The sequence below is a fragment of the Melopsittacus undulatus genome, chromosome 16, assembly GCF_012275295.1.
Source record: "Melopsittacus undulatus isolate bMelUnd1 chromosome 16, bMelUnd1.mat.Z, whole genome shotgun sequence".
In the NCBI taxonomy this organism is placed as follows: Eukaryota; Metazoa; Chordata; class Aves; order Psittaciformes; family Psittaculidae; genus Melopsittacus; species Melopsittacus undulatus.
The window spans coordinates 563,998-588,551 of NC_047542.1; the positions used below are offsets into that span (position 1 = coordinate 563,998).

The 24,554-nt window shown below is 45.6% G+C and overlaps 1 protein-coding gene across 5 annotated transcripts in view; it reads left to right on the forward strand.

The window, feature by feature from the left end:
- PPP1R12B (protein phosphatase 1 regulatory subunit 12B) overlaps window positions 1-24,554 on the forward strand; it is a 100,620-nt gene that overhangs the window by 18,498 nt on the left and 57,568 nt on the right. For all 5 annotated transcript variants that reach the window (XM_034069962.1, XM_034069959.1, XM_034069957.1 and 2 more), the window contains exons 2-10: window positions 6,245-6,375; window positions 7,846-7,964; window positions 10,403-10,562; window positions 12,619-12,763; window positions 13,236-13,310; window positions 15,697-15,776; window positions 16,289-16,434; window positions 20,478-20,587; window positions 23,728-23,925. In XM_034069962.1, coding sequence (XP_033925853.1) covers window positions 6,245-6,375; window positions 7,846-7,964; window positions 10,403-10,562; window positions 12,619-12,763; window positions 13,236-13,310; window positions 15,697-15,776; window positions 16,289-16,434; window positions 20,478-20,587; window positions 23,728-23,925 — 1,164 coding nt within the window. The remainder of the gene's footprint in view (window positions 1-6,244; window positions 6,376-7,845; window positions 7,965-10,402; window positions 10,563-12,618; window positions 12,764-13,235; window positions 13,311-15,696; window positions 15,777-16,288; window positions 16,435-20,477; window positions 20,588-23,727; window positions 23,926-24,554) is intronic.

Here is a 24,554-nt window from a genome sequence, read left to right on the forward strand (position 1 = left end):
CTGCTCCAGTGGAAGGGGTCCCTGCCCGTGGCAGGGGTTGGAGCTGGAGGAGCTTTAAGGGCCCTTCCAACACAAACCAGTCTGGGATTCTGGGATTCCGTAACATTTGATGTCTGGATTAGAGGAGAATCTGGTAAAAGAATTCATAATGGGACTTTCATGATCAGTTTAACAGGAGCATTTTGCACAGGCCAGGAGATACTATGCTCCTGGGAGGCTCAAGAGATGGATGCTGGAGTCACTAAGAAGAGCTGAAGTGTGGCTTGTGGTAGCCTGACATCTCTGATAAGTAATTAAAGGAGTCAGCCTGTGTCTGGCTGGTTCACAGAGTGTATTCACGTGTGACAAGTGGGGCTGCCAGGTTTGATTTCCATGTGGGAGCCATGAGGATTGCTACCCAGCAATCTGCCATGGTGGCATGATGAGATTTTCCCTCATTCTGCACAGAGAAGGTACTGAGGTTCTGCCACAAGACTGATGTATTCCTAGTGGGAACATGCAACACAAACCAAGCCTTTTGTCTTTTCTGCTCTTCTCTTCTTGCGTTTTCCTCCACCTTGAGAAAATGCCAAGGTTCTCACTTAAATCCTGACCAACCAAGGTGGGGACACCAGGGCATTAAACACAGCCAGAACTAAGCACAGCCATTCTTAGAGGCTTCCTGGCTGACTTTGATTCCGAGCTCTTATATGTAGACTGCTGCTGCTTGGTTCCATGATCATATGGTGCTGGGTGATGTGACATGCTCTTTGTACACTACATATTTACTCCATGGGGCTGCAGCGTGCTCTCAGCCAACTTCCCCCTTGTTGCATGCTGACCCAGAACTGTTCTGCCAGCAAACAGTGGCACTGATGGTGTTCCTGGATCAATGTTAAATTACTGGAATACTGGGTAAGTTGTGGAGAAAACAAGTGTCTCAGTGTGGGTGCTGTGACAGCACTGCTGCTGCACAAGTATCACCATGGCTATCCTGTGTTCCACTGGGTTTGTGACCATCCCCCTTCCTCCATGTGGAGGTTTTCCTCTCTCAGCAGTTTCTTAGGAATCTGTCAGGTGGTTTAGCTGCTCCTTGCTGCTACCCTGGATGTATTTGTTATGTAGTGGGAATGTAACACCAGGCGTAGGCTGGGCTGCTTCGCAATGTGACGCACTCTCCAGAAAGTGAGCAGTATTACCCTGTTTGCCCCTTGTTGGAGCTCAGTTCTAGGTCCTCTGAACCCTTCAGTCTCATCAGATCCAGCTCCTTTTAATCATAGAATGATTCATAGCCCCACAGAGTGCTTTTTGTTGGAAGAGACCTTAAAGCTCATCCAGTTCCAACCCCCTGCTACGGGCAGGGACACCTTCCACTAGAGCAGCTTGCTCTAAGCTCCATCCAACCTGGCCTGATCTACTGTGATTTTACTCCCTGATCTTCCTCTCACTGTCCTATGGGGATGCCCAGGAGATATGCAAACCCAAACCCCTGGCAGGCAGCTGGAGCTGTTGCATTGCTGATACTCATCAGCAGCTCAACACTTGTGTGTTCTCTTTGCTCCGGGGAAGCAGCAAACACTGTCAGTGCTGTTGGAATAATGAGGTTTCATTCAAGATAAAGATCAGCTCTTGTCTGGCTGTTGAACAAGCTCTGCCAGGCCAGCAGAGGTTTGCAGAGCTGCTCTGTGGCGTTTCCTGGTGTCCCCCGTTTCGCTGTTGACAGAAGAAAGCCTTGGCAAGGGCTGCTGGCAGAGGAATGCCTGCAATGTGCCACCAGTGTCCCTGCCTAGGGGAGGCCAGAACCTCACATCTGCACATTTAGAAACTGAGCACTTCCTCCCGATGGAAAAACTGCTAAGGCTGGGCCAGTGCCAGGAGCTGGAGGAACACCACGAGCTGCGGATGGAGGCTTGCCCAGCGATGCCTGGGATTTAAATCCTCGGAGCCAGCTTAGGGCGGTTCGAGTGGGTCATTGTGGGCACTGGCTGCACTTTGCAGCAAAGACTGGGAAAACTGTGAGGTGTTAGTGCCATTCCCGAAGCACCTGGAGGGAACCAACAGCCAAGGATGACAAGGGATTGGCCTGCTGAACGTCTCCGATGGGATGGAAAGAGTCACCCCCAATCGCATTGCCTTCGAGGTTGTATTGTGTTTTTATAGGGAAGGAAGATAAAGAAGGGATTAACCTTGCTTTTAGCCTTTTCTCACAGGTAACCAAGCAGCTGAGGGTTAGCAGTGCCTAAAATTGAAATGAAGCCCATTCATGGCTGTGTTTTTCTTTGTGAAGCAATTTCAAGGGCAGTTTAGGCAAGGAAATGCTTCCTCACATTAAATAACCCACTGAAAAGGCAATGTTACTTCTCAACCAGCTTCGTTTTGACTTTCCTCTCCGGAGGTTGGAGGGGCTCATGTCTGCTTTGCAATGTTGCTGTCCGGTGCAGTTATTTGTACAATGTTCCCAAGAACACTGCATCACATAAAAGAGGAGGACTTTGCATAGGGATAGATCGTCTCAGGTTACTGAAGTTATCCACTCTCCTAAATTTAAGGTTGGAGGATTAATAGTACTTAAAGGAGGACACATGTATCCCTTTTACTTCCTCTTTGTCCTCTTCTCCTTCCTCCAGTTACCTCAGATCACCCGTTTTGCTTTGCCAGATGAACTTCACTCTCTGAGGCCACGTTGGACGGGGCTTGGAGCAACCTGCTCTATAGTGGAAGGTGTCCCTGCCTGTGGCAGGGGCTGGAGCTGGATGAGCTTTAAGGTCCCTTCCAACCCAAACCACTCTGGGATTCTCCAAATACTGCAAAAATGCAGGGAATCCTTCATCTCACTCTCTGGGGCAGGCAGACAGGAGACCTGCTCATGTTCCCCCAGCCTCAAGGCTTTTCATCTGTTCCTGCTGCTTGGCTTTGGGCTCGTTTCTGTTCTCCTGTGCCACTCACTGATTGTAAAACCAATATTTGCCCAGCAGTGCCCCGCTGCCTGATCACACAACTTGGGCAGCAGCTTGCCTTGGTATGGAGGTGCAGGAGGGTGGGGTGATGGTGGGACGTGGCTGCTTGACTTTATTGTCATGGCGAATGCAAGCAGCCTGAAATGCGTTACAGTTCCCTTAGGGAAGGAGCGAGTGCCAGCACCCATGGAGCTTGGTCACTTCTGTCTCCTCAGGAGCCAAGCGAGTCAGATTACTGCAGACTTCTGGGGAGGAACAGGTGGGGTTGATCCCATTATCCCTTCTGTTTCCAGCACACATTCCTTGGGAACCACACGAGACAGGGACCAGCAGAGCGACAAGGCCAATTAATATAAAGGGGATGAGGGGGCTCTTTTATGCATCTAAACAGATATTTAGTTTTAGAGTCCAGTGGCTTGAGCAAGAACTGCTCCTTTGTCTTGGCAGTTCCCAGTTGGTGCAGATGTAGTGGTGTAGTTGGGTGGCTGAAATGATAAACAATGTAAACATCATTCTTTATCAAATCCGTCCAAAGCTCACCATATAGAGACATTCTTCAGGCTAAATGTAGATTTACACTCAAGCTGCAGGTAATACTTGAGCAAATAGAGCAGAGCAGTGAGTATGCACAGGCATGAACCCTCTGCCTCGGTGCTTGGGCAGAGCCATGCTGATAAAATGCTTCTTTCAGGCTCTAGATCATTAAGCAGAAGTGGTTGTGCTCAACAGAAACCATGAGCTGCTCTTGGAGGAAAGGGGAATTACTCATCAATAAGATTGTGTCTTTTACTTGAGCTGTGCTGGGGGAAACTTGAAGTGCATCCCAAGCAATATGGGTGGCAGTAAATACAGATTAGCTCTGACTTCTGCAGGCTCAGACTCCAGTTCCCAAAGAATTGCCTCATGAACGGAAGAGGGTTTTTGATGTTCCTCTGTGTATCCATGCCCACCTCTGTGTGCATTGCATACGTTACCTTCCTGCATGCTGGTATGGATGGGAGCCTCTAACAGATTTGTAAGGGGTGCTCAGGAGTGGATCCCTTCTGGAATGTGTCTTAAAAGTAATGACATGCATGTTGGGCACACACTAATTCCCCTCTATAGTAGGAATATCTTGCTTGTGTTTCCTGCTCTCACCACCTGCTGAGGCATGGAGGCTGTGCCTGTACGACCGTGGCAGGGGGTGTAATTGCAGCAAGGAAAATCCTGATTAGACAGTAGGAAAATCGACCCACCGAGAGGATGGTGAAGCACTGGGACAGGGCACATGGAGTCTTCATCCTCATAGACAGTAAGAACAATCTGGAGCAGGCCCTGAGCAAGTGAGTGGATCTAAGACCAGATTTAGCCCTGCTTTGAGCAGGGTCTTAGACCAGATGATCTAAATGATATGAAGCTGCTGGTGGTAGAGTGGACTTTGCACCCACGTTGCTCACACCTAACCCTGTCCTACCCCATTGTGCTTGGACCTGGGACTCCCCCAACCCCAGTGTGAGGCTCTGCAGTTGCCAAGAGTTTTGTTTTGGGGAGGAGGGGGTTTTTCTGACTGTGGTTTTTTTATAGTTCTGTTGACTGAAATAGGGTGGGAGAGTGGTGACAAGACCAAGCAGGATGGATGGAGCCAGCCCAGGGGCAGGTTCATCCGTTCTGCATTAGGATCGGTCTCTATAGCAAACTAGTTCTAGCCTTATACTTGTGCTTTTCTGGCAGAGGTGAAGGGGCACCAAGCTAGAACAGGGCCAGGGAACACATTAACATTTCAGCACAGACTCAGGTGGGACTTGGGTGCCTAAATCTGCTCCTGGGGCCTCCTTTCCTAGTGCTGTGGATGTTCCCTCTGTTTCTCACGTTTGCCAAGTCACTGTACAAGGAGGTAGTGTTCTGGAGGGTGCTTTCCTAGAGATTTAAACACTTAAGTCTGTTGCAGGGCTGCTTATAAACTAAGCAAATGTAGGAGTCACTGGTGTGTGTGGGTTAAAGGCTATTTGGCGTTTGTACTTGCAGTGGAAATAACAAGAGTTGGATGTCAATGTCCTGGTGTAGGGCAGGCCTTTCCTTTGAAATGCAGTATGGATGAACATGTTGGATAATACAGGGTTGTCTCCTGTGCTGCTTAGAGACAAGTTCCTCATTTCCATTACTTGCTCGGATGGGAATGGGTCGCTGGGGCTGCTCATTTTCGAAGCATGCTCAGACTCTTTGATGTGCCCACATCACGCTGTGCAAAAGGATCCAGTGCTGAGATTTTGGAGGAGTTTCACCCAAGCCAATTCCATCTCTGGTAACGAGGGGCTAGGTTTCTGCCTGTAGATAGACATGCAGTAAAGGCCTCCTGGTCCTGCTTGGTGCTTCTCAGCTGAGGCGCATGCATTGGGATGTATGTATTAAATTGCCAGCTCATCCTTTAAATAGCAGCCTCCACTCAACTGTAAATGCGGCGCTGAACGTGCTATAGCCAGGAATTTGAGGAAGGAGGAATTCCACCCAACAGAACTGCTGAGACTTGAAAATCTAGCTAGGTTTTCTTCTGGCAACTTCAAAGCTGGCAGGGCTCTGTGGATGCAGGCTCTGGAATTAATGCAGCACTAATAAAGGGTTGTCATTCTCAGTAGCTCACAGGGTCTGTGGAGCTAACAGGGAAAGTTGGGCTTTGTTATATTCAGGAAAATGAATAGATCCTGCTGAATAAAGATGTTCCTAACCCCTTTAAAATCCTGCTCCTGCTATGGTTACATCTGGGAAGGGCAGCATCCAGTACACAGATGTTCTGCTTTACTGAGGCTCCTTGAGCTCATGCTTTCCCTGCTCATCCCTGGTATCTCACATTGTTCAATGTTACAATGTCATTTCATTGACATTCGGAGGGAACAGTGTTATCTAAATAAATACATGGCTTGACTTGCTTAGAGGAATTTGATGCCATACCTAAAACTAATGCAGATGTATCATTTTACAGTGCGTCCTCACTCCAGCGAGCTAACAGTGTGGCAGGGAGGAAGGAAACAGAGCAGTGGGTGAGCAGTGAAGCTGGAGCAGGTTTCGAGGTTGTCCTCTTGGGGCCTCTCTGAGTTACAATTAAGTTTTGAACGTTCTAAAATGCGTTTATTTTAGGTCACCAGTTCAGGATACCAAAAGCGTGATGCCTTCAAAGGTGCGTTAGTGGGAAATACAGCCCAGGAGATTCCCTGCTGCCAGGGAGCTGCACATGGAGGTTTTACACTTGATTTAACACTAACACTTCTTTACTCTCTTCCTTTTCTCTTCAACCCTTCCCTCCCTGGATGTCCCCCTTCCCCTTTCTCCCTCAGGCCTGTATAGATGAGAACCTGGACATGGTGAAGTTCCTTGTAGAAAATGGAGCTGATGTCAACCAGCAGGACAACGAGGGCTGGACCCCTCTTCATGCCGTGGCATCGTGTGGCTATCTGAACATAGCAGAGTGAGTGAGTTTCAGGCTGTTCTGGGTATTTATAACATTTTCCAGGTCTTCCTCTCCAGAGCAGGAACACTGGCAATTGATGCTCTGAGGCTTACGCAATGTCTTGGGAAGCAACACTGAACCCCAAAAAGGAGATATATGGTGTACTAAAGCAGTTGCAAAGAGGGATGCACCAGTGCTTACCATTGTTTTGAGGCTTTGGAAAGCACCTATGTTTTCTTACCATGGGCAGGCCTGTGTGAGCAGTGCTGCAGTTGTGTGGAGACTCTGGAGAGAGCAATGCACTATTCTGGGCTCCACACACCAATATTCCAACTAATATTCCTTTCTTCAAATTCAGATCACATGTGTCTGTTTCTTGCATCCTGCCTGACAAGAGGTGCAGAAGTAGATAAAAGTAACTGTGTGTTACTTAACCCATTTACAGCTGGAGCATTATCTTCTTTTATTTGTTGTTCTGCTTACAATGCAAGATACTGGGCTCAGCTTGGACATAACCCGGTAAAATTCTGTGGCTTGTCATAGAGAGATGAGATAATCTAGAGAGCACAAACCTAAAATAGATATGAAAGAAGAGACAGTAAATATAACAGACATTTTTCAGTAGATGTTTAAAGCAAAGCAGTAACCTTCTGTAAGTGACTCCCAACAAAGATTTGACTCTTCTCCGCACAGTCTCTGATTCGAGGGTTTGAAATAACATTCTGCATCTGATCCGAGCCTTCATTGTGATCACAAAGGACTAACAGTTGGTTTGTCCCAAAGAAGACTCTGATACCAGACTACTCGTTGTGCACCAACAAGTTGCTCTGAGAGTCTGAAGAGTTGCTTGAATGTGTGACCTGGAGGGAGTCCTAGAATAACTGGAACCAAAGAACAGGCAAATATAAATGGTAGTTTCACAAATGAAATAACTTTTTTCAGGTAAAGGCTGCATTATAGGTTAGAAGAATAAGGGAAAACAATAGTATTTCTCAAGATAGTTCTCTACAGTATATTCTAACCAAAACCAATGAGCCATCTTCTGTGGCTCATTTATTTCTGGGTGTTGTACTTCTCCAAGAGCAATTGTCAGCTCTTTGGATGATCCTTTATCAGTTTGCTTTGTCACTTCTTCCCAAATCCTAGTTCTCCAAGTGAAAGATGATGTTATTCTTTACCAGTCACACCAGACACATATCAAAGTTCCCCAGATTTGCATACTGGTAACTATATCAGGCAGATTAGTGCAAGACTAGCAGATTTGAATACCTAGAGAGAAACAACAACTATGAGCCACTGACCAGGGACCTTGCATTTAACAATTGAACTCTTTTAGCTTAGAAATTTGGTAAGAGTAAGGTATTCATTTGGTAGTGGAACTTGAATGAGAAAGCCAAGTATCTTGCTCTGTTGCTTGATTTACTGTACTGGTTGCCCTGGAGCCTGCACACAAGGTCTAACATGTTGGTATGGGTCTCGATCCCACAGATTCTTAATTAGTCATGGAGCCAATGTGGCAGCTGTGAACAGTGAAGGTGAGGTCCCATCAGACATCGCAGAGGAAGCAGCCATGAAGGACCTGCTTCTGGAACAAGTAAAGAAACAAGGTAAATCAGTAGAGTGAGACCTCTGAGACTCTCTATAAGAAGATCCTGTTGGCTTACTGTCTGTAGGTGAAGAGATCTGCAGTCTGGCCCAGGAGGCAGCAGACAGATTTTCTTTGGTATCAGAACAGTGGAACAGATGCAGAAGGTTTGTGGTGTGCAGTCTCTGTCCTTAGGATTCTTCAAAGCAAGACACCTTGGTACTGAAATCTAATTCATTAGATCTCTTTGCTTTTAAAGTGATATTCTGTTCTGACCTCTGGTGTCAGTGAAAGGTCTTGTTTCACTAACACTTGATAATACAGAGGTGAGACTTACAGTCCTGCAAGAGTAGCAATGAGGAAATGAGTATGCCTGGCCTGAAGTGATCTGCTTTATCCTGATCCTTCCCTAGACTTCTTCTGCAGCTCACCTGCTCTGCCATTTCCCCTTCCTCTTCAGGTATGAGGGGCTGCTCTCCATGCTGTCCCTGCAAAATCATCCCTGCCACAGGCAGGGACCCCTTCCATTGGAGCAGCTGCTCCAAGCCCCTGTGTCCAACCTGGCCTTGAACACTGCCAGGGATGGGGCAGCCACAGCTTCTCTGGGCACCCTGTGCCAGCGCCTCAGCACCCTCCCAGGGAACAGCTTCTGCCTAAGAGCTCAGCTCAGTCTCCCCTCTCTTGGGCAGGTTTAAGCCGTTCCCCTTGGCCTGTCCCTGCAAGCCCTTTTCAAAAGCCCTTCTCCAGCTTTTCTGCTGGTTCCAGTATTGATTCCTGAGGAACACCACTCCTCACAGATCTCCACTTGGACACCAAGGCATTGATCACAACTCTCTGAGTGCAACCATCCAGCCAATTGCTTATCCACCAAGTGGTCCATCCATCAAATCCATGCCTCTCCAGTTTAGAGATGAGAATGTCATGAGGAACAATATTGGATACTTTGCAGAAGCCAAGGTAGATGACATGAGTCACTCTTCCCTTATCCACCAATGCTGTAACCTCAGCCTATTCCCTGGGTCTTCCTTGTTTCCCTGTTTAAAAATGGCGGTTATGTTTCCCGTTTTCCAGTCAGTGGGAACTTCACCAGACTGCCTCAACTTCTTAGTTCTCTCAGTCCCGTGGATGCATCTCTTCAGGTCCCATGGACTTGTGCACCTTCAGGTTCCTTAGATGGTCTCAACCCTGATCTTGGTAATAACACGGTTGGAACCATGGAGAACATTAAGGCAATAATTCTGCCTCAGCTGCAGACATTTGTTCTGACACTTCATGGAATTCTGCTGGGCTTCTTCATTGCTTCACCACGTTAGTGGCATCCTGCTAAGATGCTCTGAAACAACCATCTGTCTCCACCAAGGAGCTTCCCATTGACACAGTTTGAAAGGATCATAACTCCTGGAGTAAATGTGGTATGAACTTTAAATATGCATCATCCAGCTCTGCAGCCTGTCTTCAGCAATAGCTATAAGCAGATGCCTGCTGCAGACTGCAACAGCAGGACAAGAATGTATGATTCCCCTTGCCAGCCTCCAGCCAGTGTGCCTCAAGGAATTCCTGAGCCAGATGGACCTGTGTGTGCTTGTGAATCTCCCGTGGCTTTCTGTTCCATGAACCTGTGCAGTCCTTCCTGAGAGCTGTGGCATGGATAGCAATATGTTTAATAACAACAAATTTGTCTGATTGTTGTCCTGAAGCCAATTGTATTTCTAATCTTTGCAACATCCTGTGGCAGTGGGTTTCACAGCTCAGGCTCTGAGTTGGTGTTTTCTTTTGTTCTCTATTAAACCCAATGTGCCATGATTTAATTTGGAGTCACATCATTGTTAGACTGAAGGAACTAATCCCTGGGGACAGTTGCTCTTCAGCACCCTTGATTGTTGAGATTTCTCATCTTCTCTTTCATGTTTTATTCCTGAAACAGTGAGCTCTAAGCTGATCAGCCTTGTATGGAGCTTCTGATTGATGGATCATCTTTATATGACCTCAATGTAGCCTGCAGATTGCACTGAGTTTTGAGTGACCATACAGCTGGGGCCATGCTGCTCTTGCAGGAGATGCCTTAGGATCATCTCTCCAGATCTTCACTGTAGATGATACTCATTATGCTCTCCCTGTAGTTCATTCAGTGTGTTAAGCTGTTGCTTGTGACTCTGTTGTTTCGGTTTAGGACACTGTGTATTTAGAATGCAGCCCTTCCACCCATAGCTCACAGCTGAGCTGTTAGTGGGGCTGTTTTGCAGCCAGTGGCTCGACTTTCAGATTTTTAAGTCAGACAGCTTTGAGGTGCTGGCACTGCTGCAGGAGTTCTGCAGCTCCTGGAAGATGCTTTTGCTGATATTTTTGTGGAAGAATACAGATAATTTAGTAGTATTGCACAGCAAATGAAACAGGGTAAGTTTAACAAGTCCGTGGGAGCATTCACTTCACAAGCTCTTACTCTGTGCTTCACCCTCTTAGGTGTAGACCTAGACCTGGCAAGAAAAGAAGAGGAGCAGCAGATGCTGCAGGATGCCCGACAGTGGCTGAACAGTGGGAGGATTGAGGATCCAAAGCAGCCTCGCACGGGTGCCACGGCTCTTCACGTCGCTGCAGCGAAGGGCTACTCTGAAGTCATGAGGTAGGAGCTCCTGCCCAGGGCTGATGCAGTGAATTAGGACTGGTTTCTGTAAGGAGCACCTCTAGCTTTATAGGTGAGAGAAATTTGTTTCATAGTGAGATTTCAGCCTACAAAGTGACAATGCATGCTGAATGACAATCACACCCCAACAGCTTGCATGACCAGTCTGTTGGAAGAGTGCAGCAGCCACCCCTAGCTCACTGTCCTCTGCTCCTTAATTCTACTGCTCCCGCAGCCATCAGCAGTGACAAAAGGATTCCTGCGTGTAACACTTTTGTTTCTACTGCTCTGACACAAATGAGCTGCTTAAGAGCAGAAACTTGCCCAGTGTAGTTTTTATTGGCCATAAAGCATTAACATTTTCACAGGTAAGGTCAAGTTAAGGTTCCCAACAATAAAGCTTTCCTCTCTACTTTTTATGTCTGGGTGGAGCTGCCCATAAACATCAGGAAGGTTACTCTATTTTCCACATTAAAATCCTTTCTGGAAGCGTTCATCTATCTTGAGCCTTGATTTCATAGTTTTAAGCGGCCTGACTTGATGTGTAAGAGCTGTTTCTTACCAAGCTCTAGTAATTTTGTTCTCTGTTTCCTATTTGTATTCTTTCTTTAAAGCCCATAATTGAGTTATAAGCTGTCTCTGTCTGTGCCATGCCCAAGAACAGTAATGTAACACAGCTTATGTGGACTAGAAATGTACTGTCTGCTGAATTTGAGGTGTTGATCCCAAGGACTTTCAGTGGAGGGTTGTCTGTCCAGTACTCCCCAATGAGTATTCACTGTCTGCAGGGTGACTCAGTTCTGAACAGCTGCTCCTTGCCATTAATTGTTATAACGATCAACAGATCTCACAGAAAGCTGTCATTGTTTCACTCTGGTGTATATTTATCTGTAAATTCACATAGACAGCTTCAGTGACTTAAAGGGGCTGAGAGCCAGGAGCTCATGAACTCTCAACTGAGATGTGGAATTTGTGACCCTGAGGCTCTCAGCAGCTCTGTGCCTCCCTTTTGCCAGCTGGAAAATCAACATAAAGTCAGCCTCTAGTTGAAAGTTTCTTTCACAGAGAAACACTGCTGCTAGAGTGTGACTGGGTTTTATTTAGCGCAGTAACACATGGGTGTAAGGCTTCAGGAGCTTCCAGCCTGGGAACTGCTGCCACTCGGGGGCTGTGCTGGGTTTTCCTTGTGTGAGGAAGGTGCCTCTGGTTATGGAATTACCCACAATGGAAATTTTCAATAGCAGTTTTACTTGCACAATTCCCTATGGATGTTCTTTAGTACTTAAGCAACTTGGATAATAGTTTTGATCTATGAGCTGCTCAGTACTTCCATCTGATCCCTGGTATAACAGGCATGTGTCTGTGAAGCTTCAGACTGCAGTTGACTCTCTTCTCTTTGCTTTGGTTTGAAATATTCAAGCTCCACATGTTATGAAGCACTCTATGTAACGTCAGAGTGTGAGAGGACTAGTCTGCAAAAATGCATTTTAGGTTATTTAACCCAAATGCTGGTTATTTAGCCTGCACATTTCACATCTGTCAGTCTCAGTAACGTCACTGCGTGTTACCAGGCACCATCTCCTCAGGGACCATTCCTGCAGTGTGGCCTGGCTCTCTGGTAGAGCCAAGACTGAGCTCCAGTTACCAAATGTCCTTTTCCTGCCAGGTACTGGGCTCAGGTCCTCATTATGGAGATGGCAGTCAGCAGGGTTGTTTGCTTAGTGCCGAGAGAGTCTTGGCCATCAAAGCAGGAGTTCAGCCTGGGTCACTGACGTCAGGTTAGAAATTAAGGTGTTCTCCCAATTTAGGATGTGCTGGAAGGGAACCTTATCAGTTAGACACATCCAGCAGGTTTTACAGTGAAGTCACTTTTCATTTACTGCTCTTTCCTGTTGCAGTAGCAAGCACATCAAGTGGGATGTTGCTGAGGTGAATAAGCAAGAAACTACAGGCTTACTGTAGACCGTGCTACTACCCTGTGGCTCATGGTGTGAACTCGGCTGTGTCGAGAAGCCATTCTTGGGTGGGCAGAAATCAATATTGCTTCTTTCCTCAGGCTCTTGATCCAGGCTGGGTTTAATTTGAATGTCCAGGACAGTGATGGTTGGACGCCGCTCCATGCTGCTGCGCACTGGGGAGTAAAGGAAGCTTGCTCCATCCTGGCTGAGGCCCTGTGTGATATGGACATCAGGAACAAGCTGGTTAGTATGCACAGGTGTTGGCACAACTTGTGCAATCTGTTTGATAGCCAGACTAATATTGACTTTATTGCCCACCATTGATCTGATGCCATGACAATGGCTCGCTGATAACTGGCAGCCTTTCAGGAGGGTCAAATACACGGTGATACAGTAGAGCAGGTTGCTCACATTCCTTATCACTACGAGAGTGTCCTTTATCGAAACCTGGAAACTCAGATCTGTTAGTCCTGGCTGTTAGGTCTGAGCAGCAGCAATCAGGGAACAGCCCTTCCATGATTAAGGTTGCTCTGGTCATGGATTGAGTCACGAAGCTACCATCACTGTTGTGTGGCTTTCTCTACTCTGGAGTGAAGCAGAGTATGTTACTCAGTGCTTGGGAGGGAGGGTGTGGAGCATGTTCACTTTTGTTCTTCACTGGTGAATACTAACACCACGCTGTATCGGATATCCTCCTCTTCTCCCCTTGCCTCAGGGCCAGACGCCGTTCGACGTGGCTGATGAGGGACTGGTGGAGCATTTAGAAATGCTGCAGAAGAAACAGACTGTGGTGAGTTTCTGGCAGATCATTTCCCACCTCTCCCATTACCTTTTCATGTACCAGTATTCTCTAAGACAAGTGGCATCAACAGACGCAGGAAGCTGAGGCTCAGCTGTTTTTTCCATGTTAGTCATTTGGAATCTTTAATTACACCAATAGCCAGAAATCTGGAAAACTGGGTGACTGCACCAAGGTCAGTAGGGTGCTGACAGACAGAATTATGCAGACTGGTAAAGCATGTCTAGTTCATCTTTGGAATTACGATGCTGCAGTTCATTTTGTTAGCTGGTAAGCTCTCGAGCATCAGACTGCTCTTACTGAGTTATTACCCAAGTCAACTTTGTGTTTACATCCAAGGAAGTCTGCTGTCACTGTTGAGGGATCTCTTGCCATGTCTGCCTTGCTTACAACAGGGAGGCTTCTGAGTGAGTGAGAAGAAATTACAAACTCCAGGGAATTCTGGACTAAAGGAAATGGTGATTTCAAAACCATTTCAAATTGCCATTTCATAATGCAGTGGAGGGATGGGAATGGGTTATAAGCAGAGAGCTGACATAAAAAAGGAAAGCAGGAATATATCTCCGTCAAAGAAAAGCCAGAAAGTTGGGGTTGGATTGTGCTTTTTCTTGTTTCATCTGGTCTGTGCAATTATCCCATTTGGGTGTTCCCAAAAAACAAACCAACCTTCTTATTAAAACAAAAATCAATCACTGAGTATCACTGAAATGGTTGGATCCAGAACCAGACGTAATGAGAACACTGCTGATAAAACCCAGTGAAGTATTTTGAGGAACTGACAATGTGGGTGGCAGAGCTGGAGCTCTGCTCACAACACAGCTGCTGCCATCCCTAAATAGCATCCTGAACGTTCACTGCAACGTCTTACAAATTAATCAGCTTCTCCCTAAATGAGGTGTTGATAAATACTATCAGTGTTGTGGTTTGGGTTTCCTCCCATCTCACTGCACCAGGGTGCTGCACATCACTGCAATCCTCGGTAGAGAAGAAAGGAAGCAGCAAAACAGAGACAAGAATTGTCAGTCCTGCATCCCAGGGGCTGGCAACCCCTTTGCTCTATATAACAGCACTATAAAAAGCCTTCTTCATTTAGTAAATAGAAGAGAAGATTCCACATTTAATCACACTTTGGTTTTAGTGGATGTGATTTTTTAATAACACTCCATTTTATCTGGTGTATTTGGCATGGGCCATTTTTATCACTTCAAACAGAAAATGTACCTTTGAGAAGGTGTCCCTGCCCATGGCAGGGAGTGGAACTGGATGAGCTTTAAGGTTCCTTCCAATCCAAACCAGGCTGGGTTCTGATTCCTTCAAATACATTATTTCACTTCCAAAATGCTTCTCAAATCAGATTTTGCTTTAATGTAAAGCTCATGGCAGAACCACATCCCATCCTTGCTAAAAGATTTGCTGCAGTTATTGAAGGGGAGATTTTGTTTGCTGGAAGTAATTTATATTTTTATGGGATTTTTTTCTCCCAATCTCTGAATAACCTGTGAATGGAGCAGGCTCTTTCCTGCGCTCCCCTTCACTGTGCTCCAGCAGTTTGTTCTGTTTTGCACTGTGCTCTACCCTAAATCTTGTCTCCCTGCTGCACTCCATGTGGCTTCTCCCACATTCAGAATTTGCAGAGCTTTTGCTGCTTGTGCCTGTTGTCAGTTCCTGTCGAAGGAGAAAGAAAACTAGGCTAGACATGACACAGAGACAGCCTTAGAAGTGAGACACTGATTGCCATCCTTTTTTCCTACCTGTGCTGTGTCTGTGCCTCTGGAAGGTACTGAACCCAGTGTTTGGTTACTGTTTTGTCCATCAGTGGTGACAAAAATGAATGTTGCTGCTCTCTGGGCAGTGTATTTCAGTGGCTGTGATGATCACAGGTATTCTTGTGGCATGACTTCATGCTGGCATTTGAGAGACATAGAAGTGCCCCATCCTCATGGGAGATCCTTTGGCTGCCTGTGCAGGGAATGCTTTCCTTTAAGAGCAAATGAAGAATAGCTACAAAGGGAGCAGATTTTTAACTGAATCTAGCCTCATTTCCTGGGCATACAAACAGCGTGGACAGACCCCCTGTGCTGTGGCTGCATGGGCAAATGCAGGGCAGTGCTGTGGAAATGGGATTTGGCTTCAGGTCCCTGCTGCCAGCTTCACTGAAGGTGTTATTAAATTGCAGCTTGAGTCTAGGGACATGCTGGTGTGGAGCTGTAATCCAGGACATCCGGTGCTCCTGCAGATGTGCATCTGCATTGGCTCCTTCAGTAAATCCATGAGGGTGGCATGACCTTATGCTGTGGTAATGATTGGATGGTGCAGAGAAGGTTTGTTAAAATGTCTTTTTTCCTTCTTTCTCCACATTCCTTGGACTTCCTGACAGTTGCGAAGTGAGAAGGAGACGAGGAATAAGCTGATTGAAGCTGACATGAATGGCAAGCCTCAAAGCACACTCTTCCCCAAGTACGTCTTTCCTCTTTGTTGTAAGGAACCTACACAGGGAGTACTGGGAGCCCAGGTTCATATCTTAACAGTCACTGGTGTTCATGTTCATTTCATGGTTTCTTTTAAATTTGAGCTCTCAATACCATTTAAACTGTTTCTTAACATCTCTACTGAGTGGTAGAGCAAGGAGTGGGGCTGGTGCTCGGACCCCAGCTTCTGCTCTTGCTGAGCCATCAGTTTGGGCTGAGAACTGTACCTTTGTAATTGCCCAGAGTCTAGCCAATGGTTGAGTTGCACTAGAAAAAGAGAAGCCTCATGTCTTTGGATTCAGAAATGCTAGCAAATTTAGGAAATGTGAGACTGGCATTGAAATCCATGGAAAATGGGCAGAAGTGCTGGGATGTTGAGCCTGTCAATGGATTCTGTCCTTTTGCTTGTTCTGTATGTGGCAAATCATGTGTGTTCCTGAGGAGGAAAACTCTGAAGTAACTCTCTTGCCTGGTAGTCCTTAAAATGTCTCTGTCTTGCAGCAAGGAGAAGATTCTGTATGAGGAAGACACGCTGAAGTCCATGGAGATGGAGGAAGAGAACAAGGACTCTAGCAGTTCTAGTTCTGAAGAGGAGGAAGAAGCTGAAGAAGATGAAGTTTCAGAATCAGATGCTGAAAAGGAATCAGGTAAGACTTTGTACAGGCTTGGATTTAAAAATTAGCCTAGCAGGATTAGGGGGTCAGTTTCTTAGTTCTTAAAGACATCCTGAATATGTATATTCTATACATACGTGTGTATGTATAGGATAAGGAGAGCTCTGTAGCTGAGGGTAAGATTTTAATTTCTACTTCCAGCTCACTGGAAGTTAAGATAACACCTTGCCCATAGGTTGTTCTTCAACACAAGGCTCTTTTGTGTTGGCTGGCTTCATGATGAATACTTTAGTTACTGCAAGTTGGTAGGAAAGCAGATGAGCATGTAGGAAGGTAACAGCCTGGTGTATTTGGATCAGAGGAATGAAATGAAGGGCTGAAGCTGCTCTGTAATTATAGGGATGAGGAGCTTTTTTTCTGATGCTGATGTCTAATAATTGCAAGACATAGTAGAAAAGAAGGATTAAGTACATGGAGTCACGTTAGCCTTTACATTACAGCGTAGTGCTGGCATCCCACTCCCATTCTTTATCTGTAACTTCTGTGGTTTCCTTAATTACTTGCAATAGCCTATATGTGCAGCACAGGAAGTGTGAGTGAAGAGACTTATTTTTACAGTAAGCCAAGACTGACTCGTACTTAATATTTCTACAAAGAGAGATGGATCTTGAACTGATGTCTTTAATAGTTAAACTACTCTCAACAAGCTTACTTGCCCTCTATCCCCATATACTAATAAATAAGTTATAGAATCATAGAACTCTTTAGATTGGACAAGACCTTTATGATCATTGAGTTCTTGCAGAGAAGTTGTCCTGGGCTCAGGACAGAAGTGTAGTTTAAAGTTTTATCCCACTTCTTGTGCCAGTAAAATTGTCACCCCCATTCTAATGGTGTTGGTCACCATGTTTATCCCAGTATGAGAGGTGCTGAGAGTCCTGGCTGGTCTTTGCAGAGCTCATAGTCACAAAGGCTGTTTGGGTATGACAGTAACACAGTGAAGTATCCTTTTGGCTTTTAAATCAAGCTAATGTAGTGGAGAAGTCAGTGGCAGAAACATATGTGCAGTAGAAATCACCTTTATTTGCTCCATAACTCAGGGTTTTACGAGAGCAGCCCTATATAGCTACGTGCCAATGCTTGTAAACGTGATAGGAACTTGACCAGAGCTGGAAGAAGTGGAGCTATGTGCTATTCAACTTATTCAGGGCAGTGCAAGGTCCCACAGCAAGGGAAGAGCTACAGCAGGAAGTATGAGTTTTGTCTAAAGCCAAAGCAGGTCTTTGTACTGAATTAATTCACTGATCTACTTGTCTGTTTCAAAACAGTAAAGCTAAACCAGGTTGAAGACAGAAAGCATTCGAGGAAACATTAAGCATCAATCTTTGATGCTCTCTCTTCCTAGAGAGATTGTTGGCTCCTTTGAGAAGTTCCAATCAGAACTGGAACTCAACTTTTTAAAGCTTCTTACATGTCTAGCAAGATGCATATGGATGAGTCCCCCTGGGTGCAGCACAGTGTTGGTAATCCTCTTAAAACATGAATCATGAGATAGCAGCATCAGCCCAGATGTTATAGGAGACTCCAAAGGGAAGGAGGGATGCAAATACCTTCTCATAGGAAATGATAAGTGTCACATTATTACTAGTTTCATTAGGAGCAATTATGCCTTATTATCTGCTAGACCTTATAAATGCTTTAATGGATACAGGAGCCATCTTTTGGAAAACATGGAAATTATTCCCTTATTCCTCTTCATTGTCTTCTGTGATTTAGTATTCACTTGGCTTTGTAATTCTGAGCAGTGCTGGACAAAGAGAAGATAACTGTTGTTCTACAGTGTCCAAAGTGCAGACGAAGGGGAAATAAGAAGTCAAAGTATTGTTATGAGTTCTTCAGACCAAGGGGGCTGAGGGCATTAAAGCCACTTTATTCATTGTGAGTACAGTTAACAATTTGCCATTGGGTTGTATATCAACAAGTGAAAGATCAGTCTAAAATTCTATGGTCATTGTCTGTGCTGGTAACCATTCCAAACTGTAATTATTGTGAATTCAAGCAGGCCAGGGAAGCTTTCAGTGTTGGTTTGGGGTTTTAGTTCGGTTTTGGTTTGGTTTTTAAAAGAACCCCCCCAAAAAAACCCTGAAGGAATACGCAATTTATGCCAAATTAGAGAACTAAGTGGTTAGTCTCACCAAATTTGTTTTGGGGACATTGAACTAATCCACACCAGTTTCCCTGATTGGAATTTTGACATGGTTTAGTGATGGACTTGGCAGTCCTGGGGTGAATGTTGGACTTGCTGATCCTAAAGGTCTTTTCCAACCTCGTTCATTCTATGGTTCTATGAATCTGTGATGTTTATTGCTGAAGTTCAGTAAAAGGCCCTGGAGACAGCGATGCCTCTGGTCATGCAGTCAGTAGTGCTGCCAGCACAAGGTGCTTTTCCCTGTCCTTCTGTACCTGGCTCCTTTCAGCCACCTTGCTCACAGAGTTCTCTCCAGCCTGTCATTACCACTTCAGCTTGTGCCCTTGTAATTAGGCTGGACCTTAAATGCTGACCTCTGTACTATAAACTTCCAGAGAGGGCTCAAGCCACCACCCAGCCCAGCCTGTATATTCTGCTGGCCCTCAGGTCACTTCTGTTCTCCCCTCCCTGCAGTGTCGAGGCTTCTCCTGGGTTTTACAGGCTTCCATCTTAAGAACTCAGCAAATGGCAAGTGTGGGATGTTTTGTCTATATGTATTTCCATGGACTGCTGTATGCCAAGTCAGGCCTACAAGGAGGAATGGGGTAGTCTAATGCCCTGTCCTAAAAGGGCTGTTCGAAAAGTGCAGTGCATCTGAGCCTTAGGCTCAAGGAATGAAATACTCTGTTTAGGTGACTTTGTTCTGAGATAATACCTAGAGAAGGAAAGGTGGCTGAGACTTCACTATCATGCAGCCCTTTCTAGGGGAGATGCATCTTCGTCTCTCTCATTCTGGATCTGTCAGTCCTGCTAAGTGCCTGTTATTTTTATCTTTGGCTTGCTCTTTTCTGTTTCCCATGTCCTGTGAATGCTGTTTTCTAGGAGTGAGAACATTTGTTTCACAAAGATTGATCTTCGCGCTGCAAGGTGCCATTCTCACAGATGCTCCATACCAAACTCCTTTTATGTGTAATGGCAGATCTTTACTCACTGCACACACCTCATTTCCTAGTACTGTTTGGGTGCTTACACTTCAAATTACTTTATTTTTTCAAGCCCATGACTGCATGAGGCACTCAGAGCTGCTAGAAGCAAACGGTGTTCTCTTGCTGTGGGTACATCATTTCTCAGGCATGTTGCATGTGGCTGTGTTTGGTAAATAGCCTGGCTTAGAGCCCTGTGCACTCCTGATGACCAAACCTGTTGCCTGAGACACAGTTTCCACTTACTCTGCCCTGCTAATGTCTGGTGGATGTCAAGCATGGTGCATAGAAATAAAAGTTAAATGTAATCCTGGACGATTGCGGTTGTCCACCAAGCAGGGAGCCAGCTGGCAGCTTTGGTAGGGTTGGTTTAGCTTGCTTTGAGCCCTGTTAAAGGTTTTTGTGCTGGGCATCAGTCCTGGCTTCATGTAGAAAAATGGATTTGACTGTAGAAGACTAGAAATTCTGCCCCCAGCATAAAGAGCTGCAACAGAACCGAGTGATGAAACGCACCCCCCACGTGCTGTGAGTGCACTCATGTGCTGCACCAAGAATGGCACCTTCTGCTCTTCCCAAGTTTAACAAGGGGAGAACAATCCCTGCGAGGAAACAAAACGTGAATCAACAACAATCTGTTTGTCCTCCTGCGGGTGCTTTCTGCAAAGGTTCTGTGGGGATGAAGTTCAAATCTTTGCCTGGCAAATGTATCCATCGTATTTGTTTGGAAGTGGAAGCTTCCTTGCAGAAAGCCCTGGGTCATCCTGGCACTGACATCATCTATGGTCAGAGGTGTACTGAGGTCACGGCAGCACTGAACTGAGTGTAGTGCACATCATGCTTGTAAAGAGGGGCTTTGGAAACACAATACTGAAACATTTGGTTTCTCTTCTTGTTTAAAATTGTAGAAAGGAAGGAAGAGCCCTTTGCCAACCACTCCAGCCATGAAACCAGGCCTAGCATCACTGAGCAAATACCACCACCTGAGCCCAACTCCTTCACTGCATCTGCCAGAAGAGTAAGTGAATTTGGAATCAATGGGGACTCCAGCAGTGCTGGCAAGCAGTAGATTCTACTGGGAAATGGATGCTCTGATTTTCAGAGGTGTTGTAAGACTTGAATGTAGGAAAGCATGATAGTATGCAGTGTTGATAAAACTGTGTTACCAGTATAGGATTGGCATGAAGGAGGATGTCTGCACAATAAGGTTCCTTCCTCTTGAATCTCTTACCCTCCAAAGCAAATTGCACTGTTCAAAAGAGAAACCCAGCTTACCACAAGTGCTTTGTGTCACTGTTGGTTCTCAGATACCTGATGTCAATCTTTGGCCAGCAGATTTTCCACCAAAGCTGGTTCCTGCTGGTGTGTCAGCAGTGAATTTGGCATCGTCATCTAAAGTGCCTCTGACTTGCCAAACTCCCTTGTTTCAGGGGTATGATGTTACAGCCCAGTAAAGCAGAGAGGATAAAGTCTGCATCTGACTAGATAGCTAGGCTATGAGAGCATTTAAAAGGTGAAGTAGAGTTATTGAAATCTTATCTGAGTTCTCCAGCTCTCGCGTCACTCAGCTAGATGGCACCAGGAGACTCAGTGTTGTGCTGAGGGACTGGTATCTTCCACTTCTGGTTTCTTTTTGCACCAGAATATGGAGAAGAGCTGTACAATGCAGGCGCCTTGCCAAAGGCTGGAGCACTGGGTATGTGTTAGAGGGAAAATGTTTCTTGCTTAATCACGATTTCCTTATCTTTGACATGCTACTAAGTCTTAGCTTCTTGTCCAGATCAAATGAAACAGAGCTCCTCTGGGTGTTGTTCAACTCAGGCTAATTTAGCCCGGGAAGTATGAAAGGTAGAAGAACACTGGGAAGTGTGAGCAAGTCAGTTAACCTTTTCCTAGCTGCAGAGTTTTGTTCTCCCTCATCTGAGCTGTTTAAACCAGAATAAAGCTGTTGGGATATAGAAGTGGGTCTGTGTGCAAAGCAGTTGTTGATTTGACCTCAGTCACTTGAGATCAGCTGCTTTCCCTTCTCTGACCTGTTTGATTCTTCTGTAACTCTCTGTCAGGCTGGGTTTTACATTGGCAAATGGGAGTGCTTGTGTTGCCCTCCATTTGAGGAGTTATTCCCATGTGCTGTTCCTATGCTGCTCAGCAATCTCAGAAGGCAGCTTTTCTTTTCCTGCAGATTGAGCTTTCTCTGAGGCAAGTGTCAAAACTGCATTAAAGTGTTAGAGCTGTGCAGCTCAGTAGACTGGAAGTGCTGGAGTTAGTGAAGCATAGATGAAGGCTTTGCACCTGCATTAAAGTACCATCAGCTAAGAAACATCACTGAAGTACTGCAGTGACAGTTTTACCTTTGCAGTCTTGAGTCAATGAGTTTGAGAGCAGAGCTCCCCAGTAGCTTCATTCATTCTGGATAGTGTCAGACGTTTTGTGTTATGTACAATAAGGTATATGTCAAATAATGCTTATACAGCTTTTGCCAAATGCCTTATCTACCCCAATATCCTGCCCTTGCCAGTGACCATCAAAAGATATGAGAGAAGACAGAATCTACAGGACTTCTCTCCCACCTCCTGGCAATGCACATTTCAGGGACTTGCTGAACCTGGGGTGTTTTCTGTATTCAGTAGCCCCTCTAGGACTTTTCCTTTATGAATTCATGCAGTCACTTTTTGAGTACCCATGATGTTTGGGATCATATAATGTCCAGTGGCAAAGGGTTCTGCAGCTTAATTACATATTACACAGAGCTTCCTGCGCCTGTTCCTGCCATGCTGATTTTGTTTGCTGCCCCTAGTTCCTTTATGGGAAGGAACAAGGAGTAACTGATTCTTATTCACCCTTCTATGTGCCACTGCAGGGCTTGTGTACCTTGGTCATGTCCTTCCTGGAGTCTCCTGATATACTGAATAACTCCTCATACAAAAGGTCTCTTGCTATACTCATTCTTGTTGCCTTTCTCTGAATCTCTTCCTCTACTGCTTATGAGCTGTGGGGCCAAGCTGTGAGTGATACCAAAGATGGGATGTACCCTGCAGTAATACAGAGGCAAAATCATGTTCTGTCTTGTATTCTGTTCTTTTCCAATAATTCCTCATGTTTTGCTTGCTTTACTTCCTATACAGCTCAGTGGTGAGCCCCTGTCTTTGTAGAAATATCTCTTACAGTGCCGAAGACTCCATTCTGAAATGGCATCTTTTTGTAAGACTTGATAACTAGGACTCAAGTTGTACATTTGAGCAGTTGCACATTTGAGGGATAATATATGCTCATCAGAAGTGCCTCATGTAACAACAAGCATGAAGGTCCGTTCTGTACTATGTATAGAACATGTAGTTACATGACCATAGAAAGGTTTAAGCTGGAGCAGCCCTGTAAACCAGCCTCTTGCTGGAAGCAGGGCCAGGTTCAAGACTTTGTCCTGTTGTTTTGAACTACCTGAGCTCAGCTGAGTATTAAAAAGTCTCTGAGGATGGGGAGGCCCCACTCTCTTGCTCCTAGTGCAGCATCACCCCTACCAGGAGGGATGCCTCTCTTCACATCAGTTGGCATGTCCCACTTTGGAGCTTGGCTGTTGTTCTTTCACTGCAGACTGTTGAGAAGTCTGGTTCCATATCCCATTTGAACCCCAGGCAGCAGAGCAGTGAAACCCTTTCCTTGCCTTCTCTTTACAATGCTACACAAGTCAGATTTCCTCAGTCTCTCCCATTATGCGTTGTAGGCTCCAACTCCCTGATGATCATAATGGCTTTCTCCTGGACTCTCTCCAGTTTGGTTTGTGAAAGGGTTTTATTTTCAGCTAGTCCCAAAAGAGTTGATTATTTTTTGGGTTTCTGCCTTTACTGAATAATTCCCCTTTTCTAAATGAGTGTTAATAAAAGCTTCATTGTTCCTTATATTCTTTCTGCAAAGCTGGAGGAGGGCATTGTGTAGGCAAAGGGAGCTACACAATGACACGAGATCGTCTGTCCTCAGGGGTGAGGGCAGTTTGCATCCCTGTGAGTTCATCTTGAGCGGTGTCCTGTGATTAAAGCTAAGCAGGAAACTGAAGTCATTGACAAGTGTGGCCCAGCAAAAACTGAGGCTTGTTGAAACACTGTCAGACGGTGCCTTGCAGTGCTCTCACTTCTTCCACATGTCCCTTTCTCTCCTCTGCAGTTCAGTTGGCTCAGCAAGGCCGAGGAGCAGAAGGACGAGTCGCCTTCGTCGTGGCGGCTGGGGCTGCGGAAGACGGGCAGTCACAACATGCTGAGCGAAGTCACTGCTACTCGGGAGGCACAGAGAGATAAAACTGCTTCTATCTATCGCTCCTCCTCAAGCCCTCGTATCTCTGCACTGTTGGACAACAAGGAAAAGGTTTGGCTTTCAACAAAGAGGTTTTAGTGTGTCCCAGTTGGGAAGACTTTAACCTCACACATTTAAGACCCTTTCCCTTTTGTTGTGAGTAATTGCTGGGATTTGTGTCCAGAACAAAATGAAGGCTCTTCATGCTTTCTTTTTCTATTGAAAATTGTTCCTATTCTATCAGTTGTTCATACAGAGCTGCAGTTCAGTGCCCCTTTAACCTAATTCCTGCTCAGTTTGGAGTGGGCAGCCAGGGGACAAGGGCTGCTGTGGCACGTCCTTTACCAGGAAATACCTAATCTAGACAGCAGCACATACCTGCAGTGGAAATCCTCCTCCTTTGCCATCTATACAGATTCCTCCTGGATTTGTGAATCCCATCACACATATTCACTAGCTGTAACTTTGCTGCTCATGAGTAGATGCCCCATCCCTGAAGACATTCAAGACCAGGCTAGATGTAATTCTGAGCAACCTGATCTAAAGATGTCCCTGCTTGTTGCAGGAGGGTTGGATTAGATGAGCTTTAAAGGTTCCTTCCGACACAAACTGTTCTATGATCCTATGATTTATAAGCAGTTCTGGTTGGAAGCTGCTCTTATTCGTTAGTGTGCTCTTCAGGAAATCATTTTCAGAGCTGG